The 23272-nt window shown below is 39.1% G+C and overlaps 1 protein-coding gene across 7 annotated transcripts in view; it reads left to right on the top strand.

Moving 5' to 3' along the window:
* The window catches only part of anks1aa (ankyrin repeat and sterile alpha motif domain containing 1Aa), a 69621-nt gene that overhangs the window by 14771 nt on the left and 31578 nt on the right, over window positions 1-23272 (top strand). For 6 of the 7 annotated variants that reach the window (XM_017305847.2, XM_017305844.2, XM_017305846.2 and 3 more), the window contains exons 2-13: window positions 1222-1302; window positions 2391-2547; window positions 3405-3467; window positions 15483-15779; window positions 16365-16440; window positions 17568-17669; window positions 17752-17838; window positions 17927-18096; window positions 18400-18462; window positions 19374-19506; window positions 20193-20236; window positions 21360-21456. In XM_017305847.2, the coding sequence (XP_017161336.2) occupies window positions 1222-1302; window positions 2391-2547; window positions 3405-3467; window positions 15483-15779; window positions 16365-16440; window positions 17568-17669; window positions 17752-17838; window positions 17927-18096; window positions 18400-18462; window positions 19374-19506; window positions 20193-20236; window positions 21360-21456 (1370 nt within the window). The remainder of the gene's footprint in view (window positions 1-1221; window positions 1303-2390; window positions 2548-3404; window positions 3468-15482; window positions 15780-16364; window positions 16441-17567; window positions 17670-17751; window positions 17839-17926; window positions 18097-18399; window positions 18463-19373; window positions 19507-20192; window positions 20237-21359; window positions 21457-23272) is intronic. The other variant, XM_017305849.2, reaches the window with a different exon arrangement.

The raw sequence follows: 23272 nt of genomic DNA, 5'->3' as shown, positions 1-23272 counted from the left end.
CACTATGTCTCGCCAGACATCCTTTGGCTTCTTAAATTACACTCTCTGTCCTCCTCTGCTGCTTCCCTCCCGTCTTCCTTGCATCATAGTTCTTTCTTTCCTCACCGCAGTGCTCTTTGCAAATTAAAGAAAAAAAAAGAGCCCAAACCAATCAAAACTGACAGCCGAGTTCAGTGCAAATGAATGAGAGTGCAGGGCTAATACTAGGCTACCTCACATTTCACCCCATGAATAGCTTTAAGGTCTTTCACGGCTTTTTTTTGTTTTTCCCACTGCCTTTGCATATCCCCAGCTTGTTTTTTTCCAGGTCCCAGGTCATCTTAGCACTTACTCAGGAGGTGTTTAGTTTTTGTATCTCTTCCTGATATTCCTGTTTTCTAGTGCTGGCAGCCCAGTTCTGTTTCATTCTTTGTCATTTTAAAAAAATGTGCTTGAAGGTGGTTTCCCAGTGTCATTCTTATGAAGTCTTAAATTCACGTATCTAAAATTAAGGCCTTAAGATGTCTTAAATTTAATAAACATAAGTTGACCTTTAAATACATGAATCACAGGTTTTACATTTTGTGGTGGCAAAACTATTTAATCTTGTATATCCTATGTAGGCTTTCTTTTTCTCGTGGGATTTTTTATTAGGCAAATGGTTGATTCATGTTTTATGTTCTGTTTTCATTTTGACTCAAGACGGTTAAGGCTTGACTGAATACCCTTGTTTAGATAGCAAAGTGTATTAGCAGCTGCATTAGCATGAACCATTGTTTCAGATTCCTCCTGGGAAAACGGATGGAGGAGAAAAGCTAGCTAACTAATCTGCTTTTTGGTATCAAACATGGTTTAAGTGCAAATTTATCACCAGTTGTTTTTACTATGTTCGTCTTCACCTTTGGATCATTTTTGTTACAAACCTATATACTGTAATGCTACATTCATTCTGTGTAAAAAAAAAAAAAAAAGTTTTCACATTACAGGAGTCTAAGCTGCTTCTTCTGTGCATTTCAGGCCTTGAATTTCATTCATAGTGGTCTTTAAAAGTCTTCATTTTTAATTGTTGAAACCCTGAAGCTGTATGAAAGCAAGGATGAGTGGTGGTGATGCAATGAGAATGAGATGGCAGTCGTCCTGTCAAACGAGTGGGAGCTGTTTGTTGCCGTGTTGCATTTGTGCATATATTTTCACCTGATGTGTCAAAAACAGAAGTCTAACAATAATTTCTGTTTTTCACAGCATCTGGAGAGGCCCCAATGTCAACTGTGTGGACAGCACTGGATACACGCCTCTGCACCATGCCGCCCTCAATGGACACAGGTACATCAGAGATGAATAAGAGGATTTGCACAGCAAGTTTGTATTTTGTTCCAAATGTATTAAAATCACAAAAAAATTAATGCACAAAGATGTTCAAGTTATGTATTTAGGTTTAACCTATATTAATGTGACCTACATTCCTATATTTAAGTATATTTGGTCCTTTATTTGACAAGTACTGAATAAAATATTCCAACACAAATACCTCCTTAAGAAGCTGCTACTCCCACATTTGTTGCAGATTCCTCTTATGTAAACACGTACATCCTCCTACGTGTAGCTTTTATATTCTCCATCAGCATTCAAACTTGTAAATTTGGAAAAGCACAAACTAAACACTTAGAGACCCTCTGAGGAACTGACTAACCTAAGTGCAGTTTTGTGCGATACTTCCAGCAGCAGCCTTTGGTGTAGATGGTGTTACCATATGAAAGAGACTTGGTTAAAAAATTTTCAGTACTAATGTGTCAGGGTCAAATGAAGTGAAAAATATACTACATGAAGGCAATTGCATTTTCCTTGTAGGTATTCTGCCCTTTCAATAAGATCACTACTTGAAGAAAGGGCTAGATTCAAGCTGATAACAGGAAGGCTTAATGTATTATAGACAATTTGCTTTGTTTTATCCTTTTCGGTTTTCAAATTCTCTGTTGTGAAACACGTTGGATTGGAAAGTGTTGGCAACCTTTTGAAAATCCTTGGATGCTGGCTGATATTGGCTAAGAAAGTCTAAAAATGCCGCCAGAAAATGTTGTTTTTGTCTAAACCTCTGAGAATGATTATCTTAAAAAAACAGCAGATAATCACACTGAAATTTTCATAGCACATCATAGTGACATTGGAGACCCATTTTCAAAGTTTTATTTAATCAGTTTATATTGCAGCTGTGTTGATGTACAAAGATAACAGAACTAAACACCTCCAGGGTGTAGGGGAACACCGTGCTTTCGCTTAAGTGTTTGTACTCTGAGGTCTGGATTTGCAGACAGTAGTCCCACAAGGAGGATTAAGATATTGATTGTCTGTGCTCATTCATTAGTGCCTTCCATAAAGGTTCTGACCCGTCCTGTGCCTTCATTCCTCCGCAGCGCTGTGGTGGAGGCGCTGCTACGGAACGAGGCCTTGACCAACATCGCCGACAGCAAGGGCTGCTACCCGCTCCATCTGGCTGCGTGGAAGGGAGACGAGCGCATCGTAAAACTTCTCATCCACCAAGGACGTTCAAACCCCCAAATCAACGAGCAGGTCTGCCACTCCTATGCGCTTGTTCTTTTTAGTTACGGCCATATTTGCGGTTTCTGTTTTTTTGACTGCAGATATTTTCGACTTGTCTGGTTGGAAGTAGAAATGAAATTCTCTCGGTGTTCAACAAAGCTTCTCTTTGAATTTTCATCCTTTCAGGGTATTCTGAGGACAGTTTGAAATGAGTCAGCTTCTGAGCAGTTTGTTTTTGAAAAACATGAAACTGAAATGGTACCAGAATGGCAGATGTAAAGTTTCATTAAGTGATCACAGAAAACTGTGAAAAAGAGCCTCATTCAGACTTGGTTCAGTTGAGCATGGCATGGCCTGAAACCAAACAAGATTAATGTTAAAAAAAGAATGTGACCACAGAGCATTAACCTCAGTGCATTATGATACTGACTTCTCCTTTGATAATGTGATACTTGAAGTGCTTCAGTGCTGTGCCAAGAGTGAGAAGTACCCATTTCCTCTAACCGTTTTAACTGTTTTGTTTTAACACTTGTCTTTGATATTTTTTTGGTTGCTTTATGCACAGAGATCATCCTCTTGGGCTGTCCTGGTTTGAAACAAGAAAAAAATGGCACATCATGAACATTTTGAAAAAAAAAAAAAAAAAAGGAAATTTGTCATTTTAATCAAATTTGATTCGCTTTGACTGCGGCCTGATGAGAAACTCTCATGGACTCATTTTGTGCCATTTCTTCCTGCCTGTTCATGACATCCAATTATTCATTAACTTAACCCAATTTTTTGTTCTTCTTTTTGTTTAGTTTGACTCATCTATGTGATGATTCCTCATTCATTCATTGCTTGTCTGAACCGAAACCATCGACCTATCTTCTCTTCCTCCCTTGCAGAGCTCTGTAGACCATAAAGAGTTCAAACGCTGTGGGCCCTTTGACCCCTATATTAATGCCAAGGTGTGTACACAGTGCTGTCGAAAACAACATTTCCTCCTGAAGTGTTTCCTTGCTTTACTGCTGTGCTGACCTGCTGTGCTTGTTGCTGCTGCTCTGTGGGGTCAGGGGTCCTCTGCTGCTCAGCTATCAGGTGCTTTTATGCTCAAGTACATGTTGATTTCTGCTATCTCTGGCTTTTCACCCCATGTCTTAAATCAAGCTGCATTTTGTTGGAATGTTATGTTCAAAGTTGGCATGTTTTATTTTACATTATGTTACAAATTGTTTCGCAATCGCATTCAAAATATTGCATCATATTTAAAAAAGAGAACTGAATGTTGTTAGAGATGTAGGTCGGGCTAATGGACAAAAATGAACAAGCACATATTTATTTATTACTGGTAAGTTGGCTGCTGGTTCCATGTGCATTTTATAGAGAGTTTGTCTGATAGACGAACAATGTTTGTAAAGTATAAGAAAAATGTTAAAATGGGTTTTCAATATTTGTGGTGTTACGTTAGGACGCCAGCAAAACTTGGTTGCTGGCGTTGCTGACTGAAGAAGGTTATTTTTTCTTAACAGACCAGCAAGTTTAAGTGTCTCTGTTTTCAATTCTATTTTTATTTTGGATTTTTGGGAGTTGATCAGTGCTTATCCCTCAAAAATCTAAGAAACCCCACCTCCATATGTACTTTTTTCCCAGACACAAACAAGTGGAAGAACAAAGTTCAGTCAAAAATGAATAAATAAATAAAATATACGCAACACACCATCTTCACTGCAAAGCATCTCCATAGACAAACGTGTGGAAGACCAAAGTTCAGTCAAAAAAAAAAAGATAAAAATAAAATATGCATAACACACCATCTTCACTGCAGTGCACGTTGGTTGTAGTATCATGCTGTGGGCAGGCTTGGTCAGAACAAAGATCCAGATGAATGGCAATCCTGTAATAAAGCCTGTCAGATCTACAGAAGGTGGTTTTACAATGTTTACAGTCAGGCGGACTGAAGAAGGCATCATTTGCTTTTCAGGTTATTTGTAAAAGACAAAAAAGGAAACTATATTTTTTTCTTATACTTAAAAACAACATACAATATGTTTCTGTTGGTTTATCACATAAAATGAGTCTTTGGAAGACGAAACAATTATAAAAGTTTCAAGGGTATGAAAACTCTTCCAGGGCATTATATCTGTGATATTTATAAGACAGATGGCAATAAGTTTTATTACCTCCTGTTTTACTATAAGTGCTTAGAACAAAACAGCAGAGGAGGGTATTGCTTTTGCACAGCCGTCTCTTATCATTGCTGATTTTCCTTCTCTGCTTGACCCTAAAACTGTTGCAAAACTGATTTAAAACCTGGAGATCCTGATTAAACTCTTATTGTCAGTAAACAACCTGTTGTTTTGGGGGAAATAAAAAGTCAATCTGTTTACAACTAAAACAATCATTAGGATGTATTCTGTTAAATATGGCACTTTGTATGAAATCCTCACAATATGCGACTCTTTGGTAAAATTACCATGGTTTCACAGCAGCTCTGTATTTACACAAAGCTTTAAAACTGAAATGAGTAACATGATATAACTGCTTTTCATTCAAAAGAAATTAAAAGCAGCCATTGTTGCTGCTACTCCTAAAATGATAAATGGGTCATCACAGTAAAATGTTCTCTGTAGCAACAATGTCTTATTACATTTTCATTCATATACCTTAGAAAACTGTAGAATAAACACACTTGTGATTTTCATGTGCTTATTGTACAAAATATTATACCTTCTTGCTATGTTGCTCCTTATGAATGGGAGTTTAACAAGTTGGTATGAACTGTCTGACTAGTTGGGCTATCTGCTCCAGTAGAACCTGCAATCAGCTGCTTTATAGAGATCTAGTTTACCAAATATAGTGAGAATGCAGCCTTACCTCAATATGAATACTGGTTGGTGCTCCTTTAGTTAACACATTATTCCTAAATTTTTCATAATCAGAAATTTTTCAAACAGCTCAATTTGTCTCTTTTAAGTCGGAGTGATACTAATCAACTAAGCAGATTGATAATGTTTCGTAACATTATGAATGTGACAGCCACATTTTTGAATAATTTAATTGACTTATTTGACTTTAATAATGTAACTGACTTATTTAAACTTTGTCTTTTTATTTGTGCATTGCAATATGCAGCATTAAATGCACACAACAAAATGACATGTCAACAAAGGGGGGTCCTTTAAAATTATGATATGAGCAAGACATGCAATTTCTAGTACGACAAAAATGTATTTATTTTTTAAGCCCCAAGTGCAAAATATTATGTTACTAAACTGGAAATAAACTCAAGTCTTGAGAGTACCTCTTAATGGAAAATACCTTTTTTCTATTGTACCCTCTATTTGTATTCTAATAAGGAAGGAAGGAACTTACTAATAAATGTTACCTACTGTCTATTTGTTGTATTTACGACCTTGGTCTAAATTGGATTATTTTATATATCAAATCAATCTACACAGCCAAAGAGGGAAAAGTGAAACCAGTTGGGTCAGCTAGATAAAAAGTCTGGACTTCAACAGCTGCAGGCTCAGCCTTCATCAGTCATTTCCATACACACTTACAGACAACATATCTAACTAAACAACACCGTATTCAGCATCTTCACAACGATCACCATGCTTTTGTCTTTTTTGTCAGCTCATCAGCAGCCGCTGATTCTTATCTGCAGCTTCTCATCATGCGTAACGCCTTTCCTGCTGTGGCTCCCAACCGAACCTTTCACAGCGTCCAAACCTCCAGTTTGTCGTTGCCTATTGTCAAATGCTGCAGTACGTCAGACCACGCTGAAAAACGTTGGTCGTTTATGTAAAGCAGACTCTTTATCTAGCATGTTTGTGATGGTACTATTGTTTTTGACCAAACCAACGCATGACTGGCGCTGAACAAACCCGACATACACAGTGTGATTTCATGCGTAGACAAACACACACATGCACAAGCTCGCATACACACATATACATACAAGCTCTTGGTGATTTGAAGGAAAACAGGTGTAGCTGTTATTTATAAGTTTGGGAAAATAAATGATTAGAAATCCTTTGTTGATTGACTAAAATATTAATATTTGATGGCTTCCTATAGTTTGTGTCATCAGTTTCTGATTATTAGCATATGTTTGCCTTCTTTCATTTACATCTTTTTTGTGTGAAATAAGCACACAAAAAACGTGTAAATTCCTTGCAATTTTTCAAGTGGTTTTGAAAAAAAGTTTTCTTAACCCTGATCAGTGGTTCTTTTGACGACAACTAAGTTTACTGAAAACATTAATAATGAAAAAAAAATTAAAAATCCACTAGGACTCAAAAGCTTATGCACTTGATTGAGGTGTTTTAGTTTTTACCTCTCTTTCAAAAGTAGCCTGTTTGGAAGGGTGGAATTAACTTCTGTGACTTTCAACTTGTTTTGGTTTTTTTTTCTGTTATTTTTCAAAGCTGGATTACTGTAGCACTTTTATTTCAGTTCTTTTTCCTGACCTTAAGTTCTCATAAAGCCATCTTGCTTTTCTGGTCATAAAAACTATTGTAGTAGACAGATTTATTCAGTTTCACACTGCTGTGCTTTATGCATGCCTAATCATCCAGAGTCCAGCTATTTGACAAATGTTTCTCTGTTAAAAGTTTTAATGAGTAAAAGAGGAAATGGTTGAAATGTTAGATTAGCTTGTCAGAGAGTTAAGGAGCTGTTCATTGTTTGCATTGGAGGGAATAGGAATAGAATTGCCAACTTCTACATGCAGACTAGATGAAAATTGAAAAAGGTTAAAAGGAGCTTTATTGGCAGTTTGATGCATATGCCAGACAGACAGTGGAGTTGAAATTTTGATTCTTCCCACTCCGTGGTGCAGCATACAGTAACATCTAAGAAAACATCATTACAACAAATGAGCTATAAAAAAACCTGCTTCTAATACGTTCATTTTCAAAAATATTGTCATCACTAGAGGAATTTTCTACCATTGACCCTGTGCGATTCTATTTTTGTCAACAAATTTTCTCTTCGTGGTCTGAATGTCTCCAAACCTAGGAGTCTGCAACCTTTGCAATCCTAAAAAATGATAAATATCTGTCTTATAAAACCTGCTTATTTTGTGATTTAAAAAAATCAGTTTTGCTTGTGTTTTAGTTTGTAGAGAAAAGAAAAACACCAGCCTTTTCAAAAGGAAAATTAATACATTTTATCAAATAGAAATTTTTATGTTTGTTGAAAATTAAGGGGGGGAAGCACAAAGTTTGTAACATGGTTTCAAAGAGAGATGACTGATCAAATGATTCTTTGTATATTTAAATTTGACAGGCTTTTTGTCACACTAAAAAAACCTTTGCATTAGAGATGCACTAAATTGACCAGAGACGAGCTCTTAATGACAGCTGGTAGGTCAAATACTGAAAAATCAGAATTATTTTTGTTCTCCCTGCAGACATTAGATGTATCAAAATGTAGAAATGCCACCATTTTCTCTCAACCAGCTAACTACCTTTGATTTACAAAAAAAAATCTGAAACATTTTTGGGGGGCAATAAAGATGGAATTGAGGATAATTCCTTCATTTTCAGTTGAGTTTTACTTGCGTGTTTATGTGGAGGGCCTGAACACCAACATCGGAGATGCATCTTCTAACCTTTTATTAAGCTGGACTCTCTTACAAACTGAAATATCTTATTATTCCTCAATGCTCCTCACTTCAGCTGGGGTTCATTTTTAGACACTTTTCCGTGTTAAGTATGTCAGTCATTAATGCCTTGCCGTTTTTGAACATGTAGGCATGTGAATGGGTTGTTTTGTTGGGACAGAGTTCTGGTTCTTAATATAATAATCTCAGATTACATGTTGATGCAGAGGGAAGCCCCAGGTAAATTGCTTGTGCCTGACACCCTCGCCCTCACAGTCAGGTCAGCTAACGGTGTGTGTGTTTGTGTGTGTGTGCGTGTTTGGTCCATGTTTTCTTTTCCTGCAGGTAGAGCTAGAGACTCGGTCAGGCATGTAGAGAAAGCTATTTTTATACGTTGTCACATCCACACCCCCCAACTAATCTTCTTAGCTTTTGACTGGGAATGCTGGCTCAATTTAATGCTGCTGCTCTGTTTGACAGGGTGGGAACACTCCTGCTTGTTTTATTTTTCTGCACTTAGTTAAACTATTGGATTCACCAGTGATTGAAACTAAAATTCTGTTTTAGTTTTTAATGTCATTAGGATGGTTAGGGTATTATAGGTTGAATTATGAATACATTCTCTGGCCTGCTGTGGTTGATGGCATCATGTGACCGAGGGGATGGAGCATCACACTGCAGGATCAGAGCAACATCTCATGTGGAGGAAGAGGATGGGAGATTTCCAGCGTAGCAGTCTCTTTACATCAGCATCAAAGAGAAATTGCCATGCAGTGCCTGCCTGTGTAAGTGTATGAGGTGTCTGCGTGTGTGCGTGTGTGTATGTATAGGGGGTATGTGCCTCCTTTCTCCTCCCACCACTCAGTGTGTTGAGCTGCGTCTGCTGAGGAGAAGGAGAGATAGGATGTTGTCATAGTAACCGTGGTACGGTATATTGGCCCTACAGTGGTGGCGAGTGACCTGGTGGCATTATGGTGTGTTTCTGCTGGCTGAAAGTGAAGACAGCTACGTGAAGGGTCGCTGGTCCTCGAGAAATCTGCTTGCAGTGGGTCAATTTAGCTGTTACTCCGGTCCTGGAACCTGTTAGACTGATGTTTATTCATTACTCTGAGCTGCAGTTTCCTGTTTATTGTTCATTTTGTGGGTTGGGCGCTCTGTTAAAGGTTCAAAATGTCTCGGCAGGGAAGCGCTAACCTGGATCTAATATGGGCAAATACTTGTGTATTTGTAGAAACTTTGGAGTTAAAATTTATTCCTTAGCTATGTTTAAAATCAACAAGATAAAGGAAAATCAGCTGTTCAACAAAAAAAACAAAAACTTTTCACTCTGAGATCCTCTCCATTCACCACAAGCATCAAAACATCTGCCCAAAAGTAGAAGACTGAAACACATATTTAAGATATATGGACACTTAAAAATTGTAACTGTGCCATTATGCCGTATGGTAATAATAACACATATGGTACATTTACATTTTTTGAGGAGGGCTTAATGGTTTAAAAAGGGATACCACTCAAACAGTGAGGAAATGTATAAGATTAAATAAAACCACCATGAATCTCCTGTTACATGAAAACATTACATTGTTTTTATAAATGATAATTAATAATAATTAAGGCAACTTATAAAACTGTAATCTGTTAAAAAAAAAATTAAATGTAGGTTGCATAAAATGCATTCTATTATATTTCCATTTTATCTTCTATGTCTTATAAAAAAATATATGATTTTCTATATTTCCACTCATACTTAAATCGACTGTTTGCGTTGGCTGAAGTCCTATCTGCTATGTAGGTCATGCATTTAACACAGTTTAAGTTGGTGATTTCCATCCCGTTAGCGGTTCACGTGAGTCTAGCCTTCCGAGTGAAAGTAAGGGGTGAAACATCTTTTAACACGTCAGAAATGCTCTCACGATGTTTGCGGTTTTAACTGACAGACGGAATAGCCGCTGAAGTCATGTCAGCATGTTGTTCATTCTTGTTCACCCCATTATCAAGAAGAGCAGAGTTTCCCTTCTTTCCTCCGGCTGCAGTGTGTTTGCAGCCTGACGGCGCTTTCTTTTATGCTGTCACTTCAGTGTCCAGCTCTGCCCTCATGAACACATCACGCTTCTCCTTTGACGTCTGCTGCCTGCCCCATCTCCAGAGTCTGCCCTCATTTATGTTGCAGCAAAGAGGGGTCGAAGAGGGAAACCTCTCATTTTGCCACAGTCATCATTTTCCCACCGCAGATTTTAGGGGCTCTCCTCAGTCTGTTTAATTTGCAACCCAAGGAAAAAAGATTCAGAGCACGAATACAATCTTCTGTAACAACCTAAAAGCTTCTGAATTATGCAGCGTCTCTTAATTAATTCAACAGCGAATGACTATGAAAGAATCAATTAGTTTTATGGTAAAAATTAGAAGAAAAAAAAATGTCACCTGCTAACAGAATTACAATCTATGGCAGGAAGCCATAGATAGACATACATCTCATTACAGGCCTGTTTACTCAGGAATGTCTGACTGCGTTTAAATAAAGATCCATTAGAAGAGTCCAGAAATTTCCAATGTAATTATCCAAGGTACAAGGTGATTTGATGTCACTTGTTTTTCTGAAGAAAGCAGTCCATAACCAGTGTTGAAATAAAGAAAAAATATTCCTCACCATCATATCAAACACATCAGGTTATAAACATGATGAATTTTTTATTCTGTGCTTTTAAAGGCTAAAGAGGAGTGGTCATTGAGAGTTTCCCATAAATGTTTTAAGACATGAGTACATAATTAAAAGGTGGAAATAAATTTTAAAAAAAGACACCCTTTCTAAAGGTTTGAGGAAACCTTCATCATGTTTACCAGATTTGTAAGATGCAAGCGAAGCTAGCAGGGTTGGAGAAAGCAGGAAAAGGACGTGCGTTGAGCTTTATCAGCCCTTTGGCATACTAGCTGTAACAGCTGCTCACCCCACCCTCCACCCAGCACTACTACTACAACCACCAGGGGCCGGGCTGATGTAACCGCTGCCAGCCTGCGCGTCATGTGACCGGAGTCGCCAGTCAAACCGTGTTGCCATCTTGCAGCCTGGGGATGTGTGTGTATCAGCCTCCTCCCTCCCTCCCTCCCTCCCTGCCTCTCCGCCTGCCTCCCCTCCCTCTGCACAACACTCTGCAGAGTTATAACACAATGGAGTTTAATCTCCAGATGCTCCATAGTAGGTGAGGGGTGGGTTCATCAATCATTATCAGTGGAGATGGTAATCTCCACTTGTCTGATATGCACTGAGGTCTAAATCAGATTTTCCACTTGCTGCTGCATGACAGCAGAGAGATAATTTTCATAAGGATCTGCTACTGTCCAGGAAGCTTTAGCGACACCATATAACTCCAATCTCTTTCTCAGCAAGGCTGTTAGTCAGAGGTGCCACTTTGTTTAATGGCCTTCGGAGCTCAGTCTTGTTAGAGCATGATAGTTTGATGTCTCACATGGTTTATGACAGCATGGAGGAAATGAGGCTCATCCTGGTCTTATTGAGCAATCTTGGCTCTATACCCTACGGTATTACGCTGGAAGCCTCTGAATCCAACTTGTATAACAATATGTGCGTTGTACAAAAATATTCAATGTTATGGGTTCATGCTGCAGAATTCAAATTGGTGTAGTTGCAGCGTACTGAATTTTAAATGAATACTATTATTTTGTCTTTTTGTTTTTCGTATTTATACCTTTGTGTGTATCTGCGTGCTTCTATTTATCTGTCACCCTGCTGCTGGTACAGCTGACAAACATCACGGAATATAAGAATGGCATACACAGAGTACATGTAAGGATTCAGAATTATTTATCTAAATTTCTTTCCATGCACTTTATAATCTGACATTTGAATGATGATGCATTTTCCATATATTGTGCAGCCTTAGTCTTAACCCTCATTAGTCAAAAAGTTGGAAAAGAAATTTAAGTGATCTGTTGCAAGGGATCTTCTTTGTCAAATACCAGTGTGACAGCCTTTATTTTCTTTCACATACTTGCGGATCTTTTCTGTTTTCTAAGTAAGTAACCGAGTGCAGTATCTTAAGCTTCATTTATTCATGTGATTTTCTATCCATTCTGAAATTGTGATCATATTTAAACATTGATAGAGGTTTATAAACGTAAATACTACGAACTGAAAGTTTTACAAATGCAAATTCGACAGTACATGAATATATTTAATTGGAGATTCTCAGTATGGATATGTTGCGTTTAAGTTAATGACTCAGTAAATTGAGTCATTACCAGAACTTGTTTTGCAGCCTAATATTTTGCACCCTGTAAGTCACAGGATTGCATTTACTGTCAGTGATGCAATGTTCATACCTGAGAGTCGCAGGTGTTTGGGACTAACTCAGCCCTGAATTGGGGGGGGAAGGCCGTTGTGTGAATAACATGTTGAGCGTCTCTTACATCAAAGGAGGTCTGGCTCATTGTTCCATGTCTCCCATCAGTGCGTCACACGGCCAGTCAGCCATGTTTAATGTGATCAGCTGCTGGCCGACACATCGCCGCTCTGCCTTCACTATCACATTGGCAGGGAGACACGTGGTGTTGAAATGATCCAAAGCTCTGTGATCAGGGCGCAAGTTCAGTTTGTGTCGTTTTTGAAGCGACTGCTGTGTGATTTAGTAAGGAAATGTAATTCAGCTCTTGGGATGTTGTGTAGAAATCACTAAATGTGTCCACATTGGATTAAACTCCAACTCCCTCAACATTTTGTATTTATCTTCACTAAAGCCATAAAAAACCTGAAAATAAAAAACCTTAAAAAAAAAAGGCTTCCATGCTAGATTGACTTGGATTACTACTCAGGCAGAAGATGTTCGCATTGGAGGAAGTGATTCATGCTGATGTAATCAAAGCATCCAAGTCATCTGAAAGCTCAGAGTAAATCTCTTCAAAAAGCTGTGACAAATGCTCAGTGGTGTGTCACAGATGAAACCCAACGTACTCTTTTCACCATTTGACTTGAGTATAAAATCATACAAATTCTAGCTAAGGGGACCCAGTCAGGCTGTGAAAGTCTGACTGGGTCCCCTTAACTGCAAAAACACAAAATATAACCAAGTATTTTTTGGTCCAGTTTCTAAAGCAAGTATTTTAAACAAGACAAAACTTTTCAGCAAGATATAGGAACTTATCTTAAGTTGATAATTCCTTAATACTGATTAAAACGTTCTTGTTCTACTAGCAGATGATTTCACAAGACATTTTTCCTGTCATAAGTGAGCTAGTATTATTTTTTATGTGTGTGTTTACGAGGTGTTCTCCTTTGATAGGCAGGTGTTGATCAGTTTCTCAAACAAGTGCCTCTTTTTCTTTAGATCCATTTGACCTGCCTTGACCAGTACTCTTTCTTCCTCTTTACCTGCATAGGAACATCCCTACTGAGTCCATCTGATGCCATGGTTTTGTCAAAGTATCACTCAATGAGTTGGTAACACCTGTCCTATAAAACGCGCCCCGTTAGTCGTCCTCTGCTCTCCTTCGTGGCCTGCTTACAGTGGCACAGCTGGCCCGCTCCTCTGAGAGTCACCCAAACCGGCATCGTACGTGTCCATGTGGGGATTTCTCACGCCAGCTGTCGGGCCTTTGAAGGTAGCTCTGTATGTCTGGAATGACTGCCACTCAAAGCATGTGGCTCCACAACGGCAGGAATTTTTTTTGCCACGCCCAACTGTTGACAACAGATTGCAGTCAGAACAGTAGGGCCGTAGAGATCATTTTCCAGATAATCAGGAAGCATTTTCACACCTCTAGCAACTGGGCAGAGGGATTGTAACGCTTTACTTTTGTTTTGTTTTTTTTTACTGCTTACTTGCCAACAAACAAACAAAGAAAGAAAACCTCTTTAATTCAGACCTCTCTATCTATCCATTCTCTCACTGCTGGGACTGTTGATTGAATTGTGTTGCCCCCTGCTGGCTGCTCTTGTTAAGGATCACCAGCAGGCCTGGAGGTTCTCATGTCTAATGGGCATCGATCTTACCGCTACATGCAAGTCATTAGATCCAATCTACACCACTTAGTGAGTTAATGTTGTAATCAGTGCTTTTAATTGCTGCTCAGTCCGCTCGCCTGTTTACTTCACAGATAATTTAAAGTCATAAAATAATCTTTTGCTTTTAGACAAAATGAACTAGGACGATGTGGACAGATTTTTTTTTCGTTGCTCTTAAGGAGGAATCCTCCGGCTGTTTACTCTTTCATCCAATGAATCAGCTGCATTATGTAATATGTGGAATTGTTGAGATGCCTATAGATGACAGATTAAAGGTTTATTTTATGGGCTCTCCTGTTAAAGATGTGAGAAAGTGAAAGAAAAAAACAACAACAACAACTTTGTGACAAAGTCTATACACCACCATAGGTGTGTAGAGAATCCAAAAATTGTACTCAAGTTAAGGGTAGAAATACTTCAACATATTTTTAATATGTAGCCATCCAAGAAATTATTCCAGCAATAGTAAAAAGTATTTTTGCGAAAAGGCTACTCAGGTACTGGGTAACTAATCAAAAGATCAGTTATTTAATATTTAAAAGTTGCACCATCAGACGATCCAAAACACAAAGTTATGTGTAAATGTTGAAATATTAATGGTCAAAATGAAAAGAATTCATATAAATGACAAATAACAAAATCAGGCAAAGTGAGCATTTTTCCAAACAAATTTGGTTCAATATTAACTACTAACGAAACCCACAGGTGTTTGTCTGTCTGGTGAATTTTTGGTTAGAAAAAACTTGTTCTTCATGCAGTTAAGGTATTCGAAGCATAAAGTACAACATAGTGGAAATACTCCTAAAAGTAATTTTTTTCCTCAAAACTTACTCAAGTAAATCTGTGTGAATGTAACTAGTTACTACCAAACTCTGGACACCACTGCTTCAAACAAACCTCTGAAGACTGAGCAGAACAGGATAATAAAGAAGGGACGACCCAGGATGATCCAGGGACTGTGACGATAAATGGTCCAGCCACTGTACTGGTTAAAAGACACAGAAATTCATGAACCTGAACAGCCAGGAAAAGTGCCTCGTTCCTTAGGGTGTTCTGATGTCTCCTCACAGCGGCCTGTCTCTTTTTATTCCAACCTGTCTGTTCGCACGCTGCTGCCCCAGGCAGTCGTCCCCAGTACCTTCCTTCATTAGTCCATGCATGTAGTCTGAGTCAAGCTTCTCCTGACTTTACCAGGAGACGCACCTCCTCCGGGTTTTCTGTGGGTTTCCTTAGGGTTGACACTTTTTTTTAACAACCTTTGTATTCTGCTACTGTGGAGGGCTTTGCATCTTCCAGTGTGGGTGCGTGTGTTACTTTTCCCCTCAAGTCTCACCGCTCTGCTTGACGTCCCAACAGAACAACGACAACGAGACGCCGCTGCACTGTGCCGCCCAGTATGGCCACACCCAGGTGGTGCGCCTGCTGCTAGACGAACTGACGGACCCCACCATGAGGAACTACAAGTTCGAGACCCCATTGGACCTGGCCGCGCTGTACGGTCGTCTGGAGGTGGTCAAGCTGCTGCTCAGTGCCCATCCCAACCTGCTCAGCTGCAACACTAAGAAGCACACACCTCTGCACCTGGCCTCTCGGAATGGACACCTGCCTGTGGTGGAGGTGCTGCTGGACGCTGGCATGGACATCAACTATGAGGTGTGTTCTGCAGCTTCTCTTTTCAAACGTTTCTTAGTAAATCAGATCATGTGTAAATTCTCCCTCTAAAGCTCTTAGATTAAAAATAAAACTCCTAATCTCTCAGTTTTTGCATGTGAACCGTTGTGATATGAACTCAAAGCCAATCTTTCTCCCGGTGGTGGAGTCTCAGGCTGCGTCTCAGGATCACACTGTGACTCCCATCTGCCTGGATTGACTTCCCCCCTCCTTTCCTTTTAAAGTCAAGGATTTTGGATCTGTTCAGAATCCTGCAGGCTCCAGCACCCTGCAGGTTTCAATTAGCACAGCCCTGTGAGCTGGAAAATGATCCACTTTTACTTCTCAACCACATAATTGTCTTTAAACTTCAAACTGGTTGGTTGACAGTAAAATCTGGTTGTTGCCAAACATGGTTGGTATTATATTCAACTTTTGTTGCTGTAACTAGGCTGGTTGACTCAACTGGGGAACGAAGGAAGTAAACAAACTCTTTATTTTTCATATTGCATTTGGATGTCAGGTTTAAATGCTAGAATTTCTCCTTTTTTTTCTTCCTCTTATGAGCTTTTTTTTTCCGTCATACAGACGGAGAAAGGCAGTGCCCTCCACGAAGCCGCCTTGTTTGGGAAGAGAAATGTGGTGCAGAAACTACTCAGTGCAGGTTGGTGTTCATAATTAATGCAGTTCATAAAAATGCATTTTATTACCTTTTCATTTATTGTCTTGTTCAACCAATCTTCAGTTTATTTTATGGAGATTTTATGTGAAACGACAACTCAAAGAAGCGCAGAATTGGGAAGCGGAAGGAAAACGGTGATAATTTTTCAGACCATTTACAAATAAAAAAAAAACTGAGCTTTATTTTGCATTTGTATCCAGTATACTTCACTCAAAACAAAGTCAAGCTGCCTTCAAATTAATTAGCAATAAACAGAGTTCACATGTGTATTATTAAAGTTCAGTATAAAACCAGATGTTCTGTAAAGGACTGAAATGTTTTTTTTTAGAGAACAAAGAAAAAGACCAAGGAACACAGCAGATGGATCCGTCATAAAGTTTTGAAGAGATGTAAAGCTGGGTTTGGTTATAAAACTACATCCAAGCTTTATTCTAAACTTCTTTAAAGCTTTTTAAACCTTCAGAAAAATGGCCATCCACATAAACTGACAGACAAGTAGAGCATCAATCAAAGAAGCTAAGGGGCTTACAGTAACTCTGGTAGAAATACACAATCTCTGTGGAGGATTCTGTTGACAAACCAACCGTCATTTATACACTTCACTATCCTTGCCTTTACTGAAGAGTAGCAAGAAGAAAGCCATTTGTAGAAAAAACTCTTGCCTTGCAGTTTTCCGCAAGGCATGTATGGGAAACACCAACGTTTGGAAGAATATTTGAATATTTGACTTGCTGGCCTACATCCAAACAGTTCGCAGGGCAACAGTTCACATTGCCCTGGTGGTGGCAGGACCATGCTGTGGGGATGCTGTCCTTTAGCATCCACAGAAAATCTGGTCGGAAGATGAATGGAACTAAACACAAGGCAGTTCAGGAAGAAAACCACAACCCTAAACAATCCGCTGATGGTTTCAGTCAAGATATAAATATGTCAAGTTAAAGTTCCAGCCTAAAGCCCAACTAAAATCTGAAAATTGATTTCCACTTGCAATTATGGACTACCAATCGTGTTTCTCAGTCAAAACATGATCCAAACCAAATGAATGTTTGTGGCAAACTAAGATAACAAAATGTGAACAAGCTAAATGACTGAATTTATTGCTTTTACAGGTATCGATGTACATATTTTTGACCAAAAGGGATTGACAGCGCTGGACACTGTCAAAGACATGCCGTCCCAGAAAAGCAGAGAAATAGCTACACTCATCCTGGGTAAAGTCCAAAACGTGCAACAGAGAGATGCAGGGAAAGTACCATTTGATTTCTCTGTGATATAATCTCCTGTTTGCTACAGGGCACAAGACTGGAAAACCCCCGGACATTCAACTGCCTCCTCCGCCCATTCCTCCACCTCAGGAGAGCCCCAGCCCGAGGAAGAAAGGTGAGATTTTACCAAAATGTTCTCAGAAGACACGGTGCTTCTGTTTTAGCGGCGTAACAGTTTAAAATCATTCCAACCCGTTCTCCAGGTAACCTTGACAAAGTGACGGAGCTCATATCAGGGCTGGCGCTGGGGCCAGAGGAGGAGAGCCCCTATGAAGCTCTGTTTGAAGCCACGTCATGCCACTCTTTAGACAGCCTCACTAGTGGCAAGTCCTCCGACAGGGACTCAGGACGGCCAGACAGTGAAGTTGGCAAGGTTGGCATTATTGCAGCTGATCCCGCCGTGACACAAACACAAAATAAAACAACACACACACACACGCACACACACACACACACACACACACACACACACACACACACACACACACACACACGTTTATAAACCCAAAACCTCCACTAGAGGGAGACGGTTCTTCACTTTGTGTCTAACTGAGCTTCTGAAAATCCCGCGAATGGTTCCGTTAACATCACTCTTTCAATTGTGTACTCCTTAGCAGTTATCTTGAATAAAAATGACAGTTTCCATATATTACAACTCAATTTATTTTTTTTACAGAAAGATCGTGTTGCCCACTCATCACATGTTGCCCCAGGTCATGAAGAAGAGATGAGCTCAGAGGTATGATCAATTGTAGTTTAAGACCTTAACTTTTTTTTTTATATGATCTATATTTGCATACGTGCACAGTAATCATAAAAAAATATGTTTTAACAAGTTATAGTAAACATAATCAGAATTAAAGACAATGATTGAGAATTAAAGACAATGATTGAGCCACAAGTCTTTGATTCTTTTACATATTTGAAAGTGTTATCAAGTGTACATGTATGAAATCCCACCTCCTAGCTATGAAATGAGTAAACATTCTCAACAAAAGCCATCATGTTTTTCTACCATAATTTAAACTTCCGCAGTGCACTATATTGAAAGTAACATTTGTAGAACATGTGAATTTTATTATGGTTTTATTCTTTAGTGAAAGCTGATGTGCTTTTCCACATATTTGTGTCAGGCTTTCAATTGAGCTTTTTGTCTAATGAAACCCCAAAGGATTTGTTTTCAGCTGCTTTCTCAAAATTGACCCCATCTCTTCACAGCTGTTTTTGAATGTTTGTTTTTTGGTTAACAGATGTCATCATTTTATTTATTCCCAAGTAATAATTTATTTCTGTTAAACCGGGTTTTCTATTTTTTAGCCTTAAATAGCTCAAGATAATTAATCAGTATCATCAGGATGCAAAACAAACTTTTATTCTGCATGCAGTTGCATGTAGCTGATACATGATTACTATGTATCAGCTATTTACTGATATACTTGGATCCAATGCTGACCTCTGGGTGACTCCAAGAGCAATATGAAGAGAAATATGTTCATATCTCTGGTAAATGGAGCAAACGTCAGAACAATTTATTCTTCTGTTTGCTTCATGATCAGCTGGAAGCTCAGCTGGTAATTTTCCCCAATATCTGCATCATTTAGATACAGGACATCACCCCTTCTCAAGAGTTCTGTTTTCTTTTTTCTGTAGGCTCTTTATTTAGGTAGCAGCACGGATCAGAGGAGAGAGCCAGCAGAGGAGCGGGAGGATCACACGTACGAGTTGCTGCTGACCGCAGAAACCAAAGTCCCACCGCCCAATCTGGAGTCCCAGTCCAATAAAGGTAATTGTGAGCTTTTAGTCTAATCCAGAGGGAGGAAGATCGGAAGATTAAATGTACTTTCCCCCATTAGTTTGTTGATGTTTTAAGTGGTATGTTTGTGCTCTTTTTTTTTTTTTTTTTTGTGGGGGGAGAGGAACATTTCAGAAGTTTGTTTACTCTGTTTAATTCACGATCTCCTGCGATTGTGTGAGTCAGGATGCATCTTTATTCAGATCAGCAGCCACAATATATGTAAGCCTGTTGAATCTGCACAAAGTGTGAAACAAAATTTTAAAAAAATAAGAGCCGCGTGATCCGTAGCTGTTGATGTTTTAAAACAGCTTCCTTGAGAACCATCTGGCTTCACCTGCACCTAACCATTTGTACAATGTCCCTGGTTTGAGTGTAGTCGTGTTTCCGCTATCATGTTGTTTAAAAAGAAAAGGAACACCATTTTTGAGCTGAACAGTTGAGTAAGTAGTTTTTCTATCTGCTTTAGAACCATTTCATCATCTATGCACTCTGCTCAGCTGGCAGGTCGATCGATGTGAACGCAGACTGACATGCAGATAAAGTTGCTATGCGCAAAGCATATTTCACTTCCGTTACGCTCCGCATAAAGTTTCTGCTGACAGTCAGAACCAGTTACAGGTACTCGGTATTTTCGAATAAATCCTCCTTCCTTACTCTGTTTTCTGTCTTCTCAGATGAGAATGCCATTACACAGTCTTCCAACAGTATCCTACCTCAGGTAACGATTTTTTCTGCCATCATTATTCCGCTCTTAACGTTTTCCCTCTGCATACAAGATGTGCTCAGTTTTGCTTTAATGAAATGGGGCCTGTCTCACTTTTTGTCATGTCTGGGAAAAGTCTTGGAAAAACAAATATAATGAGACTTGGATATTAACAGCTTCTAGATTACAACTATGTAGCAGCAGGCTGTAATGGAATAATACAAAAGTTTCCTTTCCACGGCAGCTACACTGGTGCAATGTTTCCTAATTTGTTAGATGGGCATGGCAAAAGATAAAATAAATTCCTTTATTTTTCCATTACACTTTTATAGCAAATTATTTTTTAACATTTTCTTCTCGTAAAGGATTTATGACAACTTGGTTTAAGTTTTTAAGGAACTTTACCACCATACTGCTTTATCTTGTGCAACTTTTGTTCTGCACGAATCAACTTTTCCTAAATCTTACTATGACACAGAAACCTGAATGCGTTCTACTTACATAATTAGCTAACGCTTATTGCAGCCCAACAACGATGCATTGTTTCAGTGAGCGCTAAAGCCATAAGAAGTTTTGAAAATATCTCTTGGTGGAAAAAAAAACTTTATACCTTTTTGCCACTCTAAAACGGTACAGAACAGGAGTAAGCTTTAATCTGTCTTAAAATGAAAACTTAAACATTTATCAGCAGAGCCGAGATCAGACCTTCTTCCACTGAAAGAGCCATACAATTTAAATATAACCTTTGCATGTCAAGATAATTGCTAGCCTCTTGTTAAAAGACCAAGTCATCTCCTCAGATGAAGAAGAATTGAACTCAGTATGTGAGGCCCTTTTGATTTATTACCTTGATGGTATTAATTCCAGTTTTAACTATTCAGGTAACATGTTCTGCTTGTTGTTGCCACCCAGCTACAGCCCCACCTTCTCCTCATTATATAGATGTGTCTTCAGCTGTCTGGTGTCATCGGTTCTTAAATCGGTCCTGTAAGCTCATCATTATATTACGATGATGTATTTAATGTCAGGACAGGGCGAGGATTAGTCTGTTACAGCTAATATGATTGATTCCCCTCTGCACAGGAATTCTTTGAAAATTAGCAGCCGTGATTAAACTTTTGATTGTCTCCTCTTTTAGCGCAAGTCCTCTGTGCCCCCCAATGACCTCAGACCCCCAAGTAAGACGACAGACAGCCTGCACCCTCCTGCCCGGATCGCTCCACGAGCACCAGGAGGTGAGTCCTCCGATTGTAGTTACCAAATAAGGCGCAACAGCCCCGGCTGTTTACTGCTGCGAGGGTAAGAAAAGATCCGTCCCGACCCGCTGGACCCGAAAGCCACCAGCCAAGCACGTCGGTGAAACCGGAGAGATGCATTTGAGTTCGATGCATCCGAGATGGGCTGGCTTGCATTAGGCTCACCGACGGAATGCACAATTGGCGTTCTCGCGCAGCACAGCGGATTTTCCCCATTGGGAGCGAGCTGACGGATGGGCTCTGGCAAATGGGCAAGGCGCCTTTTCACTGCCAATATGAAACTGAATTCTTGATCAGATTGTGACATTCCGATCTTAGATCCACGTCTCGCCTTAAAACTGGACGTGCCGCTTTATCTGGGCGAGTGTGGAGCAGAGATGAGGAGGATGGATGTTGGATACGTACACAGCCTTGCAAAAATCTTCATATCCCTCAAACTTTTTTCTTTACTTTTTGACACATTACCTCATCAAACTTTAATGTATTCCTTTTGGATTTTATAGAAACACAAAGTATGACAGTGTAAGTTTTAGAAAGTATGGTGGACACATGGTTTTCTCAGTTTTTACAAGGTTCACGCGTTAACATGGATTTAGTGTTTTTAGCTGAAAGAAGGTATAATAGAAATAATATTTGGAAATGTAAGGTTGATGATTGAATTCTTCGTTTTTCTGAATTTGTTTTGAACATTAGATTTATCTGAAATTGAATGTAGATGGTGTTTGTTATCAGTCAGTAAGAGAAGTTCATTCTTCCATTGCTTCTTTTTTATATATTTTATAAAGTGGGCCTTAGTTCCTGGATGTGTAGCTGCTGGTCAGGTTCGTCTGTATGACTTCAGGGAACAAACTTCAGCTCTTTGTGTGGCGGGTGGAGGACGACTGAAGGGTCAGCAATGTGACCGAGTTTATCTTCTGTCAAAAACACTTTGCTGTTCTCAGCAGGAATGTTGTGGTTCCTAATAGATTTCCAGTGATACATGTTTTGTTTTTGGTGCTCCCAGAGGATGTGCTGCACAGATAGTGATTCATAAACCTGGACTTGTACTGGACTGTTGTACACGGAAGCAAACAGTTTGGTCTGTAAGGATTTTTTTTTTGTTGATTTGCAGCTTTTGGCCACTTGTTGCCATTTCACTCCAACCTACAGTTCCTGGTAGAAGTATTTATACCAGTTGGACATTTTTACAGCTGGTCACCTTACAACCACTGTGAGATTTTGTGATAGAACGACACAAAAAATGAAATCAATCATATATTTTTTTATTTGTTTTGTTTTTTTTTTACATATAAAAAAGAAACAAGTGTGGTTTTTTGTGCCAAATAGCCTAAGATCTGTCACATTTGATGGAGAGGCGCTGAAAACGTGATTTTTTTAAATCTTTAAAAAAATCATGAAATGGATTTAGACCTGGACTTTGACTGGGCCATTCTGACACATTATGCTATGATGTGAACTGTGATTTTCCAGCTCCAGTTACATGTTCAAGGTTTTTCTCTAAGTGAAAGATGAATCTTTTCCCCAGTCATATCTTCAGGATTGCTCTGGATTTAACACCACCTATAGGATAACATTTTCAGCTACATGTTTTCGGTCCCTTCCACAGTTTGTTGCCAGCTTTAGGTGGTAGCTTTTACTTTTAACAATACCAATACATATACATGGGTGCTTTTGTTCTGGTCTGTCAGATAGCATCCCAATGTAATGCACTCAGGTTTGTGGTGACAACAGTGAAGAAGTTCAAAGTGTTAATTCTTCAAAAAGGCACTCTTTGAAGAAGTAAGTTGTCTTTTAT

The sequence above is a fragment of the Poecilia reticulata genome, chromosome 7, assembly GCF_904066995.2.
Source record: "Poecilia reticulata chromosome 7, P_reticulata-male-v2, whole genome shotgun sequence".
NCBI classification, from domain to species: Eukaryota; Metazoa; Chordata; class Actinopteri; order Cyprinodontiformes; family Poeciliidae; genus Poecilia; species Poecilia reticulata.
Note: the sequence above shows the minus strand (reverse complement) of the source record. Positions and strands in the feature narration are given on the sequence as shown.